The 20,035-nt window shown below is 52.9% G+C and overlaps 1 protein-coding gene across 1 annotated transcript in view; it reads right to left on the bottom strand.

Annotated features, from left to right (window-relative positions):
• The window catches only part of IQGAP3 (IQ motif containing GTPase activating protein 3), a gene marked incomplete at its 3' end in the record, with an annotated part of 39,398 nt that overhangs the window by 2,871 nt on the left and 16,492 nt on the right, over window positions 1–20,035 (bottom strand). The window contains exons 13-33 of the mRNA XM_082678996.1: window positions 19,860–20,017; window positions 18,019–18,140; window positions 17,753–17,916; window positions 16,298–16,388; window positions 15,242–15,409; window positions 15,010–15,149; window positions 14,735–14,905; window positions 11,562–11,645; window positions 11,334–11,405; window positions 11,163–11,232; window positions 8,241–8,449; window positions 7,377–7,529; window positions 6,918–7,081; window positions 6,331–6,555; window positions 5,342–5,482; window positions 3,846–3,930; window positions 3,189–3,421; window positions 2,689–2,821; window positions 2,493–2,595; window positions 1,769–1,895; window positions 606–693 (exon numbers count right to left, since the gene is read on the bottom strand). Of these exons, the coding sequence (XP_082535122.1) occupies window positions 606–693; window positions 1,769–1,895; window positions 2,493–2,595; window positions 2,689–2,821; window positions 3,189–3,421; window positions 3,846–3,930; window positions 5,342–5,482; window positions 6,331–6,555; window positions 6,918–7,081; window positions 7,377–7,529; window positions 8,241–8,449; window positions 11,163–11,232; window positions 11,334–11,405; window positions 11,562–11,645; window positions 14,735–14,905; window positions 15,010–15,149; window positions 15,242–15,409; window positions 16,298–16,388; window positions 17,753–17,916; window positions 18,019–18,140; window positions 19,860–20,017 (2,901 nt within the window). The remainder of the gene's footprint in view (window positions 1–605; window positions 694–1,768; window positions 1,896–2,492; window positions 2,596–2,688; window positions 2,822–3,188; window positions 3,422–3,845; window positions 3,931–5,341; window positions 5,483–6,330; window positions 6,556–6,917; window positions 7,082–7,376; window positions 7,530–8,240; window positions 8,450–11,162; window positions 11,233–11,333; window positions 11,406–11,561; window positions 11,646–14,734; window positions 14,906–15,009; window positions 15,150–15,241; window positions 15,410–16,297; window positions 16,389–17,752; window positions 17,917–18,018; window positions 18,141–19,859; window positions 20,018–20,035) is intronic.

Genomic DNA, 20,035 nt, shown 5'->3' with positions numbered 1-20,035 from the left:
GGTCACCTGAGAGGAAGAGCGGCCAAGGGGGCCCCACTAGGAGTACAGCATAAAGGATTCCGGTAGACACTGGCTGCGACTCCCAACGACGGAGCTTTGTGATGGCTCCAGGGTATCTGGGCTTCTCTCCCTCCTTCTGTCCTGCGTTGTGGGACAGGCCTCTACTGGTTGTCCCCACCTGTTCTCTGGGAAGCCCCTGGCTGAGTCTGTACTCCAGCTGGCCCAACTTGCCCCTGGCCACCCACCACTCAGCACCTTCTCCTGCCTCCAGGCCCTCAAGCAGCCCACTCCCTACGCTGAGCACCGGCCCTTCGGTGCTCTTCAAGGGAGCCTGCCCAGACTGCCTCTCTGCACCCCCAGCAACTCCTAGCACTGACAGCAGGGGCTGGCGTCCCTGCAGGGCTCACTCTTATTTCAATGGGGAGTAGGGAGGGAGGTGGAGTCTTGGCACTCTGCAGCCTGAGGGTCTCTGGGGGTCAAGGGCAGAGGCCTCGGCCCCCCAGAGCTCACATTACTGGTGAGCACAGCTGTCTTCCCGGGAAAGGCATCAGCCATGCTGGTGGGGGGTGAACGAGACAGTACCTGTGGGCCAGCCTGCCGCTCACCTGCTCTCTGGAGGCCGAGAGGGACAGGATCTCCTTGAGGGAATCCCCAGAGTGGAACTGCATGATTTCAGCCAGCATCTGCTTGGTGCTGCAGGAGGGGAGCGAGGGGGGAGAGGTGAGGGACAGGGGGAGGGTCTGGACATGGGGCTGGTTAGGGAGCTGAGAGTAAGTGGACCTTGCCCCGCATCACGGCTGCCAGGGATGCTTGGGTGGTAAGGAGAGAGGGTGCGATGGGGGTAGGTGTTGTGAGGAGAACATAACCAGGAGGAAGACCCAGGAGGTGGGGTGATGGGTCTGTGATACAGAACTACCAGGGTTCCGAACACACTGTGCTCTCTTACACCTCTGTGTCCTCTGCCTACAATGCCTCCCACAAATGGTCTTCCTTTGAGTCCTTTGGCTGAAGGACACACTTCCTCCTCTGTGAGACCTTTTCTACCTAGGTGTCCCTCTGAGCACTCATGCACCTGACACCCACCTCCCTCTTGGCAGCTCTCTGATGTGTACTCACCCCTAGCCTCGCCCCACTGTAAGGGCTTTGATGGCAGGACAGAGCTGAACACCCTGCTCACTGGTTTACCAGGTGAATGGGTGAGCAGAGGGACTGCCTTGCTGGCAGGGGGATCAAAGTGGCGACCTGGCTCCTCTTCTGCCTGGATGACCAGCCCAGCCCTGCTGGGGGTCCTCCCTCACTTTTGCAGAACTGGGGTTGAAAAGCTCCATGCCCATCTCCTGACCATCACTCGTAAGGACAGGGAATTAGAACACGAGTTCCCCCACCGACCGGCTGTGGGACTATAGGCAAGTCACTTAACCCAAGTTTCTTTCTTCCACTGGAAGGCAGGGAAACCATCATCTACCTCACCATTTGTCCCTTAGGTTAAATGATGTGTAAGAAAGCATTTGGTAAACAGCACAACAATATGCGAACAACCGTGTTGTCAATGTCCTAACTATTCCTTTGCCTTCAGCCACAAGACAGCGCAAAAAGCTGAGGCCCCCAGAAGGGAAACAGCTGAGACTGCAGCAAGGGGAAGGCCAATTCGGCTTCAGGGAGAACTTTGTGAAGGATAAGAGAGCCCAGGAAGAAGGTGGGATGGCCACTCCACAGTAGCCATCTTACTGGCCTGGGGAGGCTCAGGGGGCCGAGGCTGCTCTCCCACCTCAGAAGCAGGCTCCGGGCATTGGTGTCGTCAGCATCTGTCTCTAGCCCTTCAAACTTGTTGGTCAGTGTCAGGGACACTTCTAGCTTGCTCAGATCCACGTTCCCGTCCGCAGCTACGTTCTCCCCTGAGGCAGGTGAGGAAGGAGAGAGACTAGCACACTTACGCACAGATGGGGCCATGGTAAATAAATACATTGCTCCATGAGCCCCCCTTCCAGGAAGCTTTCCCACACTGCTCTGCGGCACCACCCTGTACCCTCAGCCCTGAGCACCAGCGGAAGGGCTGTTACCCACAGAGCTCACCCTTGCATTACTGGGGCTGTGCCTCCCCAAGTCTGGAGCTCCTGGCTGTCTCCCATCTGTCACCACCTCCACCCTGCCCTTCCACGCCTGTAAGCCAGCTTCCTTTCATTCCACAGCTCCTGAAATCCCCCCTCATCAGAGACACGTTTTAAGACCCAAGACAGGCCCTATGCCTCCATGGCTCTCTCACATGATTGAACTGGCCATTTACATGACGGTACGGGGTCCCCTACTGTCTGTCCACCTTCTCCATATCAGTCTGTCCATCCCAGGACCAGAGGGAGAGAGGGAGAGCGTGTAACCAGCTTCCTGGCACACGTCCCCGACTGAACAAAAACTCGAGGGGGCACGTTCCCACGCCCTGCTCACCTGACTGCCCGCCCCCGCCGCCCGCCCCAGCTATCAAGGATGGCACGTACCGATGAGGTCAGAGACGGTGGGCAGCTCCCCAAGGTCCTCCAGGAGCTCGTGCAGGGGGTCGCGGTGATCAGGGGAGATCCAGTCCTGGTGTTCTAGCAACAGCTATAGGATAGGGAGAAAAAGAGATGCAGAGTTTGAACCAGGCCTTCCAGGGCCAGCCCACCTACCCAGCGCCCCCAGGTTGCCGCCTCTCACCCTGTGCGTGTTGACCAGCTCCCCCACGGTGATGTACACCACAGGTTTGGCCACAGCCACCATGTCTGAGTACTCATCCATCGCAAAGCGCTCTTCTGGCTCTGGCACGTGGCAGGCTCGGCAGATGAACCTCCTACCTCCAGAGGAAGATCATGTGAGAGGGCGGGGCGGGCCGGCACCCACCACATTTCTGTTCCCATCAGCCTTCCGCCGGCCCTCTCCAGTGACGGCTCAAGCCAACTGTGACTCTCCAGTCTCGACTCCGGCCCTTCTGTGCTGCTCTACCTTCTCTCCCGGTGGTCCCCTCAAGCCAACTTCCTTCAACAGTCCTCTTTTCTCTCCACTGGGGAGTCCTTCCAACAATCTATCCTCCAACCCACTAACTATACTCTTCACCTCTATGCCTCTCCTCTTCATGGAGTTGAGAGGGGAAGTGGTACGTGAAAGAAGATGGGAAAAGGAGGAGGGGACAGGAGGAATAGGATGCCAGGACCCCAGACCTGAACTTGAGGTGTGTCTCCTCCAGATAGTCGTTCAAGACCCGCAGGTGCTGGTTCTCCCTGGAGAAGGCCTTGCCAGCGGCAGCATGCTGCAGGAGTTGAGCCACAGCCCCCAGGGCGTGGCGCTGGGGGGTGGCCAGGGCGCCGCCTGCTGCCATGGCCACAATGTCGAAGGCGTCGGGGGCCACTACAGCCGGGTTCAGGAAGCGGTAGTACAGGAGGTTCCCTACGACCTGCGGGCACAGGATCGTAGAAGCACCTGGGGTCCGCCTCCACAGCCCCAGCCCCGCTCTCCCAGCTCACCTGGCTGGAAGGACCACCTGCGTCAACCCCGTTATGGTACAGAAGAGTAAACAGACCCAGAGCAGGCCGGGAACTTGCTCAAGGTCACGCAGCAAACTTGAGCAATAGCTGGGACCGGAACCCAGATCTGACAAGTCCAGGGTTGGCCACTGTTAACTCATGTCCTGGGTGTCTTTCCTTCTGCTACCTGAGCCCTGCTGGTGAGCCAGGCTCGACTGACAGGGTGGAGAATATTTTCCTTCTTGGATTTTTACAGCATAGGGTTTTCTGTCCTTTTGCGTCAGTCTGGGGGTTCACAGGCACCATCGGGGCAAAGGAGAGCGCAAGAGGTGGGGGATGGGAGACAACACTTGCCTTATAGACCTCATTCTCTGTGGCGTCGGGGAACTTCTCTGCCAGAGTTGTCTTCAGGACCTTGGCCACATATCGCATCCCATACCTGGGGGCAAGGCAATAGGTGCGCTATGGCCCTACCCACCCACCCCAGAGTGTGGGCCTGAGTGCCTGCTTCTCCTTCCCCAGGCTCAGCCACCCGAGAGCTGAGCTCAAGCACTGGCCCTCCCCTATACACAGCCAGCTCCCTGCTGCCTTCCTCCAAACATCTCTGGGCCTTGTCCCTCCCTCCTGCCCTTATGTCAGCACCAAGGACCAGGGCCCAGTCAGCCACTAAGCTCTCACGCAGCCTCCAACCTGGCCTGAGAGCCTCTCCTTTGGTCCCCTTTAGTCTCCCCTGGGAAACACCCCAGATCCCAATATTCATCCCGCACTCCCCACAGAGGCACCTTTAGCCTGTACCTTAGGTGTCTGACACCCACAGCCAGAATCCCATCCCAGGACAGCCTGGGAGGCTCTGAGGCTGTTATCACAGAGCATCTGTGAAGGGCCTGGTCAGGGCTAGAGGCAGGGGCCGAGGAGCACAATGAACTGGAGTAGAAGCATCCAGTCCTGATTCCACCACTAACCAGAGATGTCAGCTTAGGCTGTTTTGCTCCACTTATAAGTTTGTTCCCTCATCTGGAAAATGGGAATGTTCGTTCTTGCCCTCTCTATCTCATAGTGTTTTTATGAGGATCAAGTGAAACTACATCTGTGAAAGTAACGGTAGTGCTATTCGAACATGCTAGACTTAATTATTATTCCTACTATGGGTGTGCCACCTACAAATTTAATTAAATACCTTTAAAAGCGATTTCCACCTCCTAGGGTGTCAGGGACAGAAGTTTACAGCTCACTGTGTACTTTCCTTTATTAGTCCTAGGACAACCTTTTCTGAATCCTAATTTTAAATCCTTAATCCAGTCCTCCAGGTTTGGAAAGCAGGGTGCTGAACTCTGTGGGCTCCCCTCTGCAGCATCCCCACCTTGCCCCGTGCACTACTGAGCACCAGAAAGGCTGGCTGGCTGAGTGATGATCTAGATGAGGCCCACCTTCTCACCGTTTTCAATCATCTGTTTTCCAAACAATAATTATTGACTAAATTTTAAGAAAGGAAAGGACCTTTATCAAGTGTATACTGGTTTGAAGTTTTCTTATTTTTGACTTTGTGGACTGAAGAGTTTTATATTGTCCACCACTTACACTCAGACAATAATATGTCCCCATAATCACTTGAGGTTCCCTTCTCTGGCCCAGTGATGTCCTGACTGCCCACACAGACCTGCGTGCTGTATTCCAGCGCAAGTCTCTAGCCGGGGCTTTGGGCATTCTCCACCCATCTCCTGAAGCCCTTGAGCACCTCGAGACCAGTTTCCCTTCCTGCTTCCATCCTTCAGTATTGCTCTGCTCTCCCCATCATGGCCTGGCCCTCTTGAGATCCTGTGCCTAGGCTGGTGTGCGGCTGTTGCACATACGGAATTTGGTCCGCAGATGAGATGATGGCTGCAAGGAACTTATCGGTCATGGCAAGGAGGTTGCGGAGGGAGATGTCCAGTCGTCTCTGGACCTCGGGGTGGCTCAAGGCCTGCTCTGGGGTGATGTCATAGGGGAGGTGGCTATGGGCAGAGAGAGACAAGTTATCAGCCAGAAGCCCCTCCCATGGCCTCCCCTCCCTAAGGCTCTACCCCCTAAATTCAACAACAAGATCTCATACATACACACTGAGGGCAGCCCAGCATATGCTTAAGGGGATTAGGCCAGAATAAGAGAAAGGACTCGGAGAGGACTAGACTGATGTGGGTGGAAGAAGAAAGAGATGGAGCACCCAGGGGGAGGTGGAAGAGTGTAGGAGGAAATGGAGGACCTGGAGTCTGTGGAAAGATCCTAAGGGGAACCAGAGGAGACCAGGGCCACCCTGCATATCTTTGGTAGTTGTGGTGGTGGGGAAGGCTGGGCCACCCCCAAACTATACGGCCGCGTGCCACCCAGAGAAGCCACCAGCACTGCCTACTCTCCTTAGCGGCTCCATTTCCCTAGTACCTATGCACCTGAGTTAATGCCTCCAATCTATAAGGCCAACTTATTTCTCCCCCTATCTCATTTGCCTATTCATCTATAAATTTGAATATTCAACTATACCCCTATCAATAAGGAGTCCATATCCCAACTCCCAGTAAATCTGACCTATCATTTGCAAGCACTGACATGGCAATTAAACACATTTGCACATTCATCTGTGCTCATTCTATGTTAAGCACACCAGGTCTGGTGTCATTTACAGCAGTTCCATGTTAATTACCAGAGGGGGTCTAAAGGCTACCAGATTTCATCCTATAGGGCTGGTGTCATATTTGCATAAATCAGCATGCTTATTTATATGCCACCTTCAAAGCACGCTCAAGCTTCCCCAGTGAGGCCCAAGACTGAGCTGATCAGAGAGCTCTCCTTCTGCCCGTTGGCTCACCTGCGCTGCCCTGTCTGGGCCTCGGTCTGGTTGATCCAGCTCTTGTAGAGGTGGACAGGGTCTGTGTGGATGCTGAGCGTCTTGTCCTCCAGCACATCCTGGATCACCTTGCCCAGGATCTCCCGCAGGGCACTTTGCCCCCGCCCGTTACGATAGAATCTCACCACCAGCCTCACCACCGTTGGGTTGCCTGTCACCATGTCCTGGGGCTGCTCCACCTTCGACCTATGGGTCAAGAGGCAATTGAACCTGGTCTCCTGCCTCTGTGTAAAATAGCTGCTTTTCCTTTTGAGATTTTTGGCTCTTTAAAGCCTGCTCTGGTATCCCTCCTGTTAAGGAATGTCTTGTTATCTCTGTCTCGGCCTTTGTGCTAACATTCTGTCTCGGCCTTTGTGCTAACATGTCAGCGCATGTCCTCCCTGCATGCTATCCCAGGAGATGGCTTGTCTCCATAGGAAGCAGAGAAAAGAGGTCTTCTGATTCCATTTCTACCTTCAAACCTCAATAAATTGTCACCTTGTGAAGGAGCTAATAGTGGCATCTCTTCACCCATTCTCTTCCCATTCCTTTGCATCTGGAAAACCTACTTGATTTCCTCCTGGAGTGCCGTCTTGAACAGCTGGAGCAGGAGATAGGCCTCTCGGCGGTTGGAGGCATAGTTGTATAGACTGAAAATCACTGATTCCATGAACTTGGTGGTTTTGTTCTGCGGCATCTGAAAGATCAGCTTGGCCAGGTAGATGGGTTGAGTCTGTACGCAATGGGGGAGATAAGAATAGCTGATAACGCACCTTGAGGACTAGTGATCAGATAAAGCAAGGTTTTGCTGATTGGAACTTGGAATAGAGAACACTGTCACACTTTCTGGGGGGTACTGGGAACATTCCAGACAAATGAACAGAGGTAGTTTCCTTCCCTGGGTACAAGGCATTAGGACTGTGGGAAAGAACACCTTACTTGCAGGTAAAGGCACAGACATGAAGGCCTCAAGGTCTCAGACCCTCAGGAGATAGTGGAGATATCTCCTTCCAAAGTCCTCTGCTCACCTGGAGCAGGTAGAAGAGGTGTTGGTAAGCTTCTAGTTTCTGCCGTTTCTCTTTGCTCAGCGACTTTAATCCCTTCTGCTTGTCCAGAACCATCATATCTGACAGCTGTTCCTTATTCTTCTTGGTCAGCTTCTTGCAGTGGGAGACCACTTCCTGCAGGGGCAGGGGAGCGGGTGATACAACCGACCCAGGCCAGCACAGAGCACAGAACATATGGTCTAGAATCAGTGCCTTGAAGAGCCAGGGCTTTCTGCTGTTCAAGGTATTCAAGGAATGAGCCAAGGGAGATAAACAGTTCTAGGGTGAGAAAGGGCCTCCTACTGCCCCGAGACTCCATCTGGCACCTCTGCTGTCACAGGATGAGTCCCCAGAGAGAAGTGGGTTACCAGACTGAGGCACCATGTCTATTCGTTTCTGCTATTATTTCTTATTAGACTGTTGTACAGATTTGAGGTGGAGATATCACTATATCACTTCCACCCCGTCACTGCATATTTGTATGGTAATTTACAGTTTAAGGAGCTTTCATATCTATTTTTACATTTGGCCTGGTGAGGTAGGCACTCTCATTATTCCCACTTTACTAATGAGGAAACAGACCTAGAGGTTAAAAGACCAGCCCGCAGTCCCATCACTAGGAATCAGCAGAGCCAGCCATTCCAATTTTATGTCCGGTGTTCTTCCTGCTATATCATGTGCCCCAACAAATTGCTAGAAGGGCAGAGGACCACTGCACAAGGACCTGAGCCACGTGATAAAATCCAGACATTTAAAAAATATTTGATTAGCAACCAGAGAATGGCCAGCATCACCTCTCCAGAGGCAGCTAGATTTGGGAGAAGGGTGGGCCAGTGGGCCCCTCACCTGCAGGGTGATCCGATTCTTCACCAGCAGGCCAATCTTGATGTCCATGAGATTGAGGTCCTGCTCCAGCTGCTGATTGGACCGGATCTTCCTGACCACCTCTTCCTGGAGCTTCAGCAGCTCTGCCTCAGCCAAGAAGTCCTGGTGGCTTTGATTCAAGAGGTGGGCGAATCTGCATACCACGCTGAGAGGGGGATGGGGCACGTGGACTGGCAGGAGGGGCAGAGGCGCCAGAATTAGACATGCCTTCACTAGAGGCTTCCTCTCCAGCCCCCTTCCCCAGTAATCCCTCCCTCAGTGTCCATTCTGCTTGAGGCTAACAGGTCCCCAACCCCAGCCCTCTTCTAATTAGTTCTGCCTGCAGTTGGAGGGCAGTGGGCAGCCTCCCAGCCAGTCCTGTCCCCGAGCTCCTTATCTTATAACTAGGGATGACACAAGAGCTGTCCTTCCCCTGCCTGGATTCACCCCCAACCTGGGCCTATCTCGGTGACCTCCCACACCAAAGTCAGAGCCCTAGCATCCTCTGATGATCCGTTTAGACTCCCCTATTCTGATTCACTCCCCACTCCTGCTGGGCCAACTTACTCATCCTTCATTCCAAGTTCACTTCCACCTATCAGCCTCCACTCAGCCCTGCCTGACCCTCACACGACCCTCCTCTGTCAGGAGTGTCTGCGTCAGGGGAACACAGATAGAAGGAATGTTCAATGGGTTTTATAATATAGGGAGGTCAGAGTTAGATGGATTCTCCTTGAATCTCTTTTGGAATGATATTTGAGCAAAGAGAAGCCTGTGAGCTAAGCTACAGGGAATAACAACAAAATATCAACTAAGACATATAATGTTCACTATGGAACAGAAACTGTTCTAAGTGCTTTAACATACTTAAAACAACCCTGTGAGGTCAGCACACTGTAACTTACTGAGGAAATCACTCCGGCACAGAAAGGGTAAGTAACTTGCCCTAGGTTACACAGCTAGTAAGAAATGAAGGAGTCAGATTTGGAGGATAAACAAAACCAGGCCTGGTCCTTAAAGGCAGTCCAGTAAGGGAAGCAGACAAATAAACCACAATTCACTACAGTGTGGTTAGTGCTCTGAGAGGGGCAAGCATGGGGACCTTTGGGAAAGTGAAAGCGGGCCACCAAAGGCTACCTGCGGAGTGAAGAAAGGCTTCCGGGAGGAGGTGAGACCCAACCTGATGTCTGTGAAAAGGAGGTGAGAGGGAGTGCACTTGGCTGTTTTAGGAAGTGCTAGAAATCCATAATGCCTGTAACACAGTGTGGAGGGTGCAGGTGCTGAGGGACAGGGCTGGAGGTCAGTGAGGTCAGAGGTGCAGGGAGAGGTTGGATCAGAGAGTTTTGGAAGCTGTGTTTAGGAGACTGGACTTTATCCCCAGGGCAATGGGGTGTCCCTGACAGGTTTCAAGAAGGAGAGTGACAAGATCACGAGGTTTAATTTATCACGCTGGCTACTGTGTGGAAGACAGATCTTTGAGTGAAGAATGGATAAACCAATGGAAGACAGCTGATGGCATCTTGGATTCAACGAGATATAGCACCTTAACTCATTTAATCCTCACAACAACCATACCTGATCATTATCTCCATTTTACAAAGGAGAAAATGGAGGCAATAAAGAAGTTTAGTAACTTGCCTAGGGCCACACGGCTAGTAAGTGGCAGTGCCCTGAGTGGAGCTGGGGCTAATGAAATTGGGAGACAGACCTGGGAAAAACAAGTTCTTCCAGAAAAACTATAAACTAAAGAGAAGAAAAAGAGATCAAGGATGGTCAGGGTAGTGGTATTAATGCAACAGCAAGAGAAAAAACAGAAAGGGCCAGGCTGGGGAGAGGTAAGGAGGGAAAAGCAGCTAGCTGCCCGGAAGCAGATGGACCAAGTGTCTGTGGCTAGATAGGGGCAGATGGTACCCCTGCCGGCAGGACAGGGTGGGAAGATGGACTAAGGAGGTAAGGGAGATGATTCCTGAACAGTGTACTCAACCTTGAAGCCCACAGGTATGGCCTCAGGCCCAGGAAGAAAAGGGGCCTACCTCTTCGGAAACCCACGGGCTGGAGGCAAACCTGGAGATAGACCACTAGTCCACTTCACCGAAAGGAGGGGGACCTCCAAGGCTGGGTTTCTGGGCTTTAAGAACAGGAGCCAAGAGCAGCCTAGAAGGACCTCTTTAAGGCTTTAGATGTATGCCGAACTACTGGGAACCATGGGGCACGAAGATGGAGCTCCCTCAAGAGCTCCTCCTCAAGTTTCCTAGCACTGCAGAGAGGACCCCAGGTACCTCGCCTGGCTTCCTGTATGTTGGGCCACAGAGGGCGGGAAGTGGAGGAATCATGGGTCAGGGAAGAGGGCAAAGTTGGGGAAGGCTGGAACTCTAGGGAGAGGAGAAAAGTCCTTTTCTTTCTTTCTTTCTTTTTTTTTTTGCTTGTGTGGTAGCAACAGGAAGATAATCTAAGACTGGTACAGAGGTACAGACAGAACCTTGTTAGAGGGGCTTTTCCTGTGATGAGGCTATCTCTTACTGGGGTGGGGCAGGGGGCTTTTGTTACCACCTCTGTTCCACATTCCTACACAGACAACTTGTACCTTCCCCTTACCCGCTATGTGGCCCCAGGAGGGATATCTGGACCTCCCTTCCTATCCCTCCCATCAAACCGGGGTATCTGCAAAGGCAGGAGCACATCTCCTCATTCCTCCACCCACCCTGGGTCCTGAGGCATGCTCAGGGTTGGGAACATCAGCTGTTGGTGAGAGAAAAAGGCTTAAGAAGGCCAGACAACTTTTCTAAGGTCCCAGTTTGTGAGCTGTGGGGTCGTGTGACTTTCTACCTTGCTAACTGCTGAAAGCCAGGAAACTCGCAAAGACAGACACTTGCACAGACAGAGGAGGGAACCCAGGCAGTTTACCTAACATCCTGTAGTCATCCCGGGCTTTCCTGGCTCGGAAAAATGCCTGGATCTTCACGATGGAGTTAACCTGCCAGGAACACAGATGGGAAAAGGGTTGCCGGCTGCCTGTGCTCTGGTCTCATGGATAAAGGTTGGATATGGGGACAGGGGGAGTGGGATGACACTCACATTCTTCTGGAAGTAGCCCAGACGCCTCCGGTATCGCCTCCGAGCTGCCCACATCCGGGCCCAAGCCTGGATCTGGGGGCAGAGACACACTGCCTCAGAGCTCCAGGGTCAGGGCCCACTCTCCAGGCCAATCCAGCCATCTCTAGAGGTCATAGGTGAGGGGACTAAAAACTGTTCTCAGAGAGTCCTTCAAGAAAGACAGGAACCCACCCAAATCATGATAGCTACCTTGATTATAGCATTCGTGTTTGCTTTTAAATACTGCAACCGTTCCAGGTAAATCTTCCGCTGTCTGTAACCCCGCCAATGAGCCTGAGATCAGAAGGGAAAAAGCGGTAACCACAGCTGGTCCCTGTTGGCCTGAGAAGCCTGTGGGAAAAGCCTCGTCCTGGGATCTCCAGGGAAGGGGCAGGGGGTGGGGGGAGGCAGGAAAGTAGAGGGGGAAGGAAGGGGAAACTGGCCCTGTTCTCAAAGAACTTCCAACTTCATGGGGAAGACCAAATGTCTGCATGTAGCCAATCATACCCTCTGCCACACTCCCTGGTCCCCCCCCACCCCACACTCACGCTTGCACCATGCAATCAAACATACACACTCATGCTAAGCAACACCTCCTCATAGAAACAACTGTTAAGATACAAGCGTAAAAGATATTAATAAAGCATACATCTACTCACCAGCTTCACCACAGCATGTACCATAACCCCCCCGACATACTCATCCACCCACATAAAGACTACCCACACTCTGTCACACACTCCATGGTCTGCAGAGGCACATGGTGGCACAGGTGGAAAGTGTATGCAGGCACAGAGCTGTGTGCCCACCATCTCTGCCAATGGCCATCTGGGCAGCAGGTCATTCATGCTCTCATAACTCACCCTTCTCTTTACAACTGTACCATTCAGCTCTGAATTCCAGCTCTCAGCAAATCTTCCCTCTAAGGCCCCCAGTAATTCAGCTGTCAGGCTGATGCCCCTCCCCACTGCTAGTCTGCTGCAAAGGGTCTATATGACCATCTCCTCCATAAATCACATCCCCTTTGGTCCCTAAGACACAAATCTCATGGCTCCCTTCTGTTTTGGTCTCCTTCCTAGGAGCCTCTTCCCTTTCACCCCAAGCTTGTGTGAGATTAATTTTCCTAAAGTACCACTTAGACCATGTTTCTTCCAGCCCCCAAATTTCCAGAAGTTCTCAACCATCTGACCCCACACTCCTATCTGTCTACGGATCCCTACTTCCTTAAGGATTTTAACCACCTCAGACATTTCACTTTCTTCTAAACATGCCTTATGATCTTCTGCCCCTGAACCTTTGTCTGTGCCCACCCTCACCCCAGCCCTGTCTCTACCCACTGAAATCCTGTCTTTTAGGGAACACATTAAACATCTCCTGAGAGCTCAGGCCCTGGAGAACTCTCTGCCGCTGACACTGCCATGGCTTGGTGTGTTAAGAGCATCCCCTTTGAGACAGCTGGCCCTCCCAGCCCCTTCTAAAGCCAGCTCTCTTGGCCAGGCTTTCCCCTAAGACTTACACCGTCCTTCTGTTGGGAAAGGATATAAAAGAGACAGCTTGGCCCCATGATACCAGCTGTCCATCTTGGAGCCTAGAGGCCAGGAAGCCCCAAGTCTGTGCGTTTCCTCAGCACTCTTTCCCCTCCTACTCCAGGTACTGCCTGACATATTGTCAGTTGCTGTGGGGAAAGGCAGAGGGGTCTCCTCTCTGCTCTTACCACCTACCCACCCCCACATGGCTGCTCCTTAAAGAGAAGGCCTCCAAAGCTGGATTGGTCAGAATTCAGGACCCTGACTGGGGTCCTGGCCAGGGTCAGACCTCTCAGGAGAGATTACAGCCTCAGCACACCCAAGCTGCTTCGTTTCTCAGTCTCACACCTGCTAGCTGGAGAGCAGGTAGCCTGGGGCTCTGGGCCCCCTCTCCCTTTCTCTGTCTCCCAGGACCCAGGCCAGAGCTGGCACACATCCAGGCTCAGTAGCAAACTTGCCTTCGGACGTTGTGCCCTCTCCCACTGCTGGTATGGCTCTTCTGCTCCTTAGAGTTGCTGTGAGGTGCCAGGCTGTGCTCAGGAGGGAGGAATTCCTATGATTTAGACCACTAAATGCTGATTATTAAGGTTCTGTTTTGAATTCTGGGACCAATGCCCCGAAATGTACATCTCGTAACGGCTCCCACCAATAGAGGACGTACTGCACTAAGTGCTACATGTAATTTTCCTACTTTACCCTCACAATCAACATGAGGCGAGTACCACCGTTATGCATGAGGAAACTGAGTGCTGGAGAGGCTTAAGTAAGGTGCCCAGACGTAGTAGGACCAAGAGGCAAACTGTAGCCTCTGACTCCAAAGCCTGAGTTCTCAGTGACCACCACATGTCCCAGATCATAATCAAGGGCCATTGGCCAGTCTCAGTCTGTGCTTCTGTCTCCCTTGGGGTTCTCTGGTATTATCTCTGCGTCCCTACTATCACAATATCTCACATCCACTGTATTCCAGTTCCTGCGATGGGAGAGATGTGATCACTCACCTGTGTCTCTCACACCCATCTCTCACCCTTGCCCAGTGCCAAGGGGCATCCTTCGCAGATACTGGGCATTTGGAGGTGTTCATTAAATAAAGTCTCTTTTACACTGCCAACATTGCCACGAGGCCCTCCAGGTCACGTCTGCCTGAGGAGGTCTCTGTTTGCTCAGCTCCCACTGTTCCTGGCTTGTAAAGTGCCTGGGCCCGAGGCCTATCTTCCCAGTTGGCCTCGTGCCCCAGTTACCTGGGGGTTGGTCTCAGAGGCCACACTGGACCATCCACAGGTTGGGAGAATAAAAATGGAAAGGCTGGCTGGAGAGAAAAGGTAGAGTTCTTTCCATAAGGGATTCCACTCCTTTTCTGTTTGACCACCACCACCTCTTCACTACTCCTTTTCTAGGCAGGAAGTCCTCCTGGTGTCTAAACCCTGATGTCTCACTAGATCTTCTACTCTCCCCCTGGAGAAGCTCAAAAGCAGCTCTCATACCCTCTGGAGGGTGATGATGATGACTGTAACTAGCATTTATACCATGCTCTTGCCTATCTGCCAGGTACTGTTTAGATGTACTTTAGATATTACCTCAGAACGACCCTATAAGGTGGGTGCTACAATTTCCAGATTCCTCGTTTTCAGATGAGGAAACTGGGAGAGAGTAAATAACTTGTTGAGGCCATGCAGCTAACCTGGTGGAACAGGGATTCAAACCCAAGTAGTCTGGGCTCCAGAATCCACGCTCTTAATCACTACTGTTCAGAGGCCAAAAGATCGTCCCAACTCCACTCAGCAAGAAGTAAGTAGGGAGAAAACCCTGAAGCTCAGGTATGTCCAGGCCCTGAAGCCTCAGATGGCCAGAGCCTGCTACCTGGATTTTGATGATTGCTGGGAGCCAGCTCCTCAGAAAGTGGGAACGCTCAGCAAACTTCTGCCGAACCAGGAAGCCGCGGAGGCGGGCCTGGAGCCGGATAATGAAACCCACATTGGCCTTCCAGAGCTGTTGGCGGTCGTGGGCAGCGGTGATCTTGGTGACGGCCAACTGCGGAAGTAGGAGAGAGAGCCTTTGGTGTCCTGGTGGTTGGGAGCCCCTCCCGCAGGAAACTTCCCATCCATGAGCCCCCTCCTTTGCAGGGGCCCGCCAACCTGGATCTCCTCCCGAGTCAGGTGGGAGGTGTTGAGGCGGCAGCCGGGGGGTCGCTCCCAGGTCCCCTGGAAGGTCTGCAGATGGAAGTAGTAGGCGGTACCATCCTTCATGTCATGTTGAACCCAGAGCGCTGTATCCCCTAAGCAGAAACCAAGTAAGCAGAGAAGGCTCAGAGGAGGCTAGAGGTGGCTGAGGCATGCAGAGAACAGAGGGACATGGTAAGGCCACTACCTGGGCGCCGCTTCTTTGCCATGGCATCTTCCAGGACTTGCTGGTAGCCGTCAGCACAGTCAGGAACCACCCCTCGGAGGCCCACGGAGGGGTTCCTTAACACCCGTTCTGTCTGGGCTGCCTTGCCCTCCTTGATGGCCTGATTGATGGCAGCCACACCAAGAGCCACTAATAGGGGCATTGGGAGGAAGTGGTCAATCTTTCTGAGCCCCTCCCAGAGGCCCTGTCCTGTCTGTTGGGAAGGGATCCAGAGAAGAAGGACACAAAACCACTCTGCCTGATGGAAGGGACAAGGACATCCCAGGATGGACACAGATGAAAAGTAGCAGCATGCAGCTGTGCTTGGAGGAAAAGCTAGCAATCAAGGAAGGCTTCCTGGAGGAAGGCTGTGTAGGGCTGGGCTGGGGCTTGGTAAAAGGAAAGTCAGCTTGTACAGAAGCTCCAGGGCAGGATATGGTCAGAAAGCCTCAAGACAGTCTTTTAGGAGGAGAATAAAGTCCAAGAAGTGGGGGGAGTTGATGCAGCCCCTGCCTTCCAGTCACTCACAGACAGACAGATGGACAGATGGACTCCAGACACTGAAAACTAACACCATCAGCACCCCACACCAGAAATAACACCAGTGTCTATTTGTACTGACCTTGCCTAGTTTTCCTCAAAGCCAACCCCTCTTCGCCAACTTCAAGACTAAACATTCTCTAACCAGAGATGATTGTTGGAACCCAGACTCAAGCTACCAGTAGAAAACGGGATGGGTTTTTGACCCCCATGTGGTTTCACATGCTCACATTGTAGGAGGAAAGTGTACACAGGAAGGCACAGAAGGAGGCAGTGGGTGGACTATGGGCTCTCGACTCCTGAGGATTTCCTGCCCAGCTGACTGCTAGGGAATCCATCCTACGGTCGAAACAGCAGCCCTGTTCTCATTCTGGCCTGCCTCCCCAAAGAGGTTGAAATGGAGAAGGAGGTGACTGGGGAGGCTCCCGCTGAGCCCACGTCTCCTTGCCTCCCCCAACCCCTCTCCCCCCACTCCTGCCCCCACTGCCGTCTATTTACTCCTCTGAGCTGTGTTTGTGTCCTGGTTGGCTCTAACCACTTCCTGGCGGATCTCTTCCAGCCATAGCGCAGCTCCAGGATCCCCTGTCACCTGGTAAATTGAGAGAGATGGGACAAGATGAGAGCCCAGGCTGGTCTCCCCAAGCCCAGCTGCCCAGGGGAGCCAAACTGCAGGCCCACTTTGGGAGCCACAGGGTAGCAGTCTCCACTCCCCTCTGCCTACCCTGCGTGGGCATGGCCTTATGGCTCCCTTGGACTGCTGCCAGGTTCACAAGGTTCTTTCCTACCCTGCTTTCAGGCCAAGCATCAGCTCAGCTTGGCCACAGCACCCCCAGAACCCTCTTAAACCCTCAGCATCCGCCATCCTCTCAACAGCTCACCTCCCTGCCCTTGTGCCTGAGCCATGTCCAGGGAGAGCCCACGCCGGAGGCCACACTTACCTGCCCCTCCTCCCCATTCCCCTACGCCTCAACTCACAGCTTCTTGGGCCCATCTGACCCTGACCTCCACCCTCTCCTTCCCATTCCTCTCCACGGTCCTCTGCCGCACAAGGCAGCGGGAAGATTGCATGTGACCACGGGTCAAGTGAGCCTGTGCCTGCCACGCTGTAAGGCTTGTTCCCTCCCTTGCTTTAGCCAACCCCAACCCCAGACTCTACTCCCTCCCAGCTCTCCTCATTAATAGAGTGAACGTTCTAAACTAACATTTTATTGAGCACTGTGTTCCAGGCAGTGTTCTAAAGCACTTTCTTATGAACTGAAACTTGCAAAGCACATAAGACAATGCTTGGGAACAGAGTTAGAACTCCATCAACCTTAGCTAGTACTCCTGTCATATTACCTCACTTAAACCCTATAACTCTGAGACAAGTTCACTATTATCACAAGCTTGTAGGTGAGGGAACTGAGGCCCAGAGAGGGTAAGTAACACGTGCAGGGTCAGGTGCCAGGATGCAACCTGGAGTTGGATGCAACCCGGACAAGGATGCAGGAGTCCTTGTCCTCAGCCACTCTCTACGCTGCCGCCTGCTCTGGATGTTACAGGTTTTAAACCTGTTACATTCTTCAACTCACTTGGTTTTTACCCTCATTCCAGTAGGTAGGTAGGACCAGGGCATGTGGTATTTTACAGGTGTATAAGGAGAGCTCAGGGATGTTAGGGAATTGCTATAAGTCACATGGTCACTGAGTGTCAGAGCAGGGAATCCAGTCTGGGTTTTCCGGCTCCCAGACCTGTGCTCTTCCCACGCACAAGGCCCCCACCATTTGCTCTGTGCTGGCGACCAGAACTCTGCCCTTCTTCCCCATGGCCAGATCAGAACCCCCGCTGCCTCGCATCCCCAGAAGGGACAGTGTCCATCAGACTGGCTTTCCCAGGGTGCATACTGGGCACAGCTCTACCCATAGGGGATATTCTTCCTGCTCTGGTGACCAACCCAGCCAGCCCAAGCCTCACCTGGGCCTTCTGCTTTTTGGCCGCCACAAGGAGGAGATGGTACCGCGGGGCGACAGGAAGGCTGACATCGTCCAGGCCAGCCGCAGGAAGCAGAAGGGAGGAGAGGGTCTTTTCAGGGTTGTTCTGTTCCAGAGCCTCATTGATGAGGCTGACTGCAAGGACCTCTGGGAAAGAGAGATATAGGTGGGCAGAGGGCCCAGACTTATGGCTAAGGGATGGGGCTGTCCGCATTGGGCCATCTTCCCCCAGTCCTGGACTCCACTCACGATTGGTCTCTTCCTGGACCTGGGCGTTGACCTGACTCACAGTGGCCTGAAGATCATTCCAGCTCAGGAAGGCCCCATCCATTCCATGCACCTGTTGCAGCTTCACCAGAGTATCAAAGTACCTGGTAGCCAGGTGAGTGAGAATGAGGGGGGTAGTATGTGCACCATGAGCCAGAGGTCAGGGGAAACTTCTGGACTACTTTCCTCACTTGACCTCCAGGACGTCACATTCTCCTGGTTCTCGTCTCGCCTTACAGCTTGTCCTTCTAAGTCTCCTCTGCTGGTTCCTCCCTCACTTCTAAATGTCGGAGCATCCCAAGACTCAGTCTTCAGGCCTCTCCTCTCTCCGTGCTCACACCCTAAGTGATCTCACCTAATCTCATGGCTTGAAACACCACATTCTAATGACTCCAAAAAGTACACCAATAGCCCATTCATAAATGCCAGCTGCCTGCCCGGCATCTCCACGTGAATGCCAAAATTCACCGCAAGCCCAGCAGCAAACATCTGAACTCCCGATCCCCCCCATTCAACCTGCGTTTCCCACAGTCTTTCCCATCTTGGTAATTGTTTACTCCAACTTCTCAGGCCAAAAATCTTGGGAGTCATACCCGTCTCCAGTCTCTCTCACACCCCATATCCAGCACATAACCAAATCCTGTCAGTTCAGCTATCAGAATATACCCCAAATCTGGCTCCTTTTCACCACCTCCACTGCTACCACACTAGGCCAAGTCTCCATCAACTCTCGCCCAGGTTACTCCAACAGACATTTAACAGGTTTCCCTGCTTCTTCCCTTCTAACCCGGTAGTCGATTCTCGGCACAGCAGCCAAAGTGATCCTGTTAAAAGTAGGTCAGATAACCTCCCTCCTCGCTTAAACCCCCCCACCGTGGCTTCCTTCCTCACTCAGAGTAAAAGCCAGAGGCCTACATGGTCCAGCCTCTGCAACTTCTTCTCCCATTATTTTCCCTCCCTCCCTCCACTCCGCCTCGTGGCTTCCTGGTGTTCTTTGAACACATCAAAGACACTTCTTTTTCAGGGTCTGTGCCCCAGATAGCTCATGGCCATCACTTATGCCTTTTAGGTCTCACTCCAAATGACCCCCCTACCAAAGAAGGCTTCCATAACTGTACTATGTAGTAGAGACAAACTGCCCTTACCATGTCCCCACCCTTTATCTGCTTTGCCCTGTATTTTTAATCACCATAGCTCTTCTAATCATTTGACATGTTTGTTTTTTGTCTGTCTCCCTCTACTAGCACATAAGTTAGAGAGCAGGGAACTGTGTTTTGTTCACTGTTGTTTCCCAGCACCTAGAATAGTACCTGGCAGGACTTACCTGGTGGAGCAGTGGTTAAGACTCCGAGCTCCCAATGCAGGGGGACTGGGTTCAATCCCTGATCAGGGAACTAGATCCCATATGCATGCTGCAACTAAGAGTTTGCATGCCACAACTAAGGAGCCTGCTGGCCGCAACTAAGGAGCATATGTGCCGCAACTAAGGAGGCTGCGAGCCACAACTAAGACCCGGTGCAACTAAATAAATAAATAAATAATTGAAAAAAAAAAGTATCTGGCACATGAGTGGGTACTCAAACCTTTGTGATAAAAGATTAAATAAATGGAGGAAAGGGGAATGACTGTGAACCCACCAACTCCCAGGAGAAACACAGGCCAGGGAACTGCAAATAGACCCTGAGGGTTGGCCTGTGCTGGAGAACAGGGCATCATGCAGAAGGCTAATCTCCGAGCACAAGAACTTGGACTCTTGACTACATTCCCTCCATCACCCACCCATCCCCTCTCTCAACATGCAGCTAAACCTTAACCTTTCTCACCGTTGAGCATTCTCTCCTTCCACCTCGGCCAGCCCTGTGGCGGGGTTCACCAGACTGCTCCAGAAGCTGCTGGCATCCCTGGCCTCCAGAGCTCGGTTGATCAGGACCACGGCTGAGAGCATCTCCACGGCCACGAAGAGCTCCTCCTGGCCAAGCTCCTACAACAGAGGGAGGGC

This window comes from Grampus griseus (genome assembly GCF_964374135.1).
Source record: "Grampus griseus genome assembly, chromosome: 1".
Lineage (NCBI taxonomy): Eukaryota > Metazoa > Chordata > Mammalia > Artiodactyla > Delphinidae > Grampus > Grampus griseus.
The sequence above is the reverse complement of the archived record's forward strand: the minus strand, read 5'-3'. Positions and strand labels throughout refer to the sequence as shown.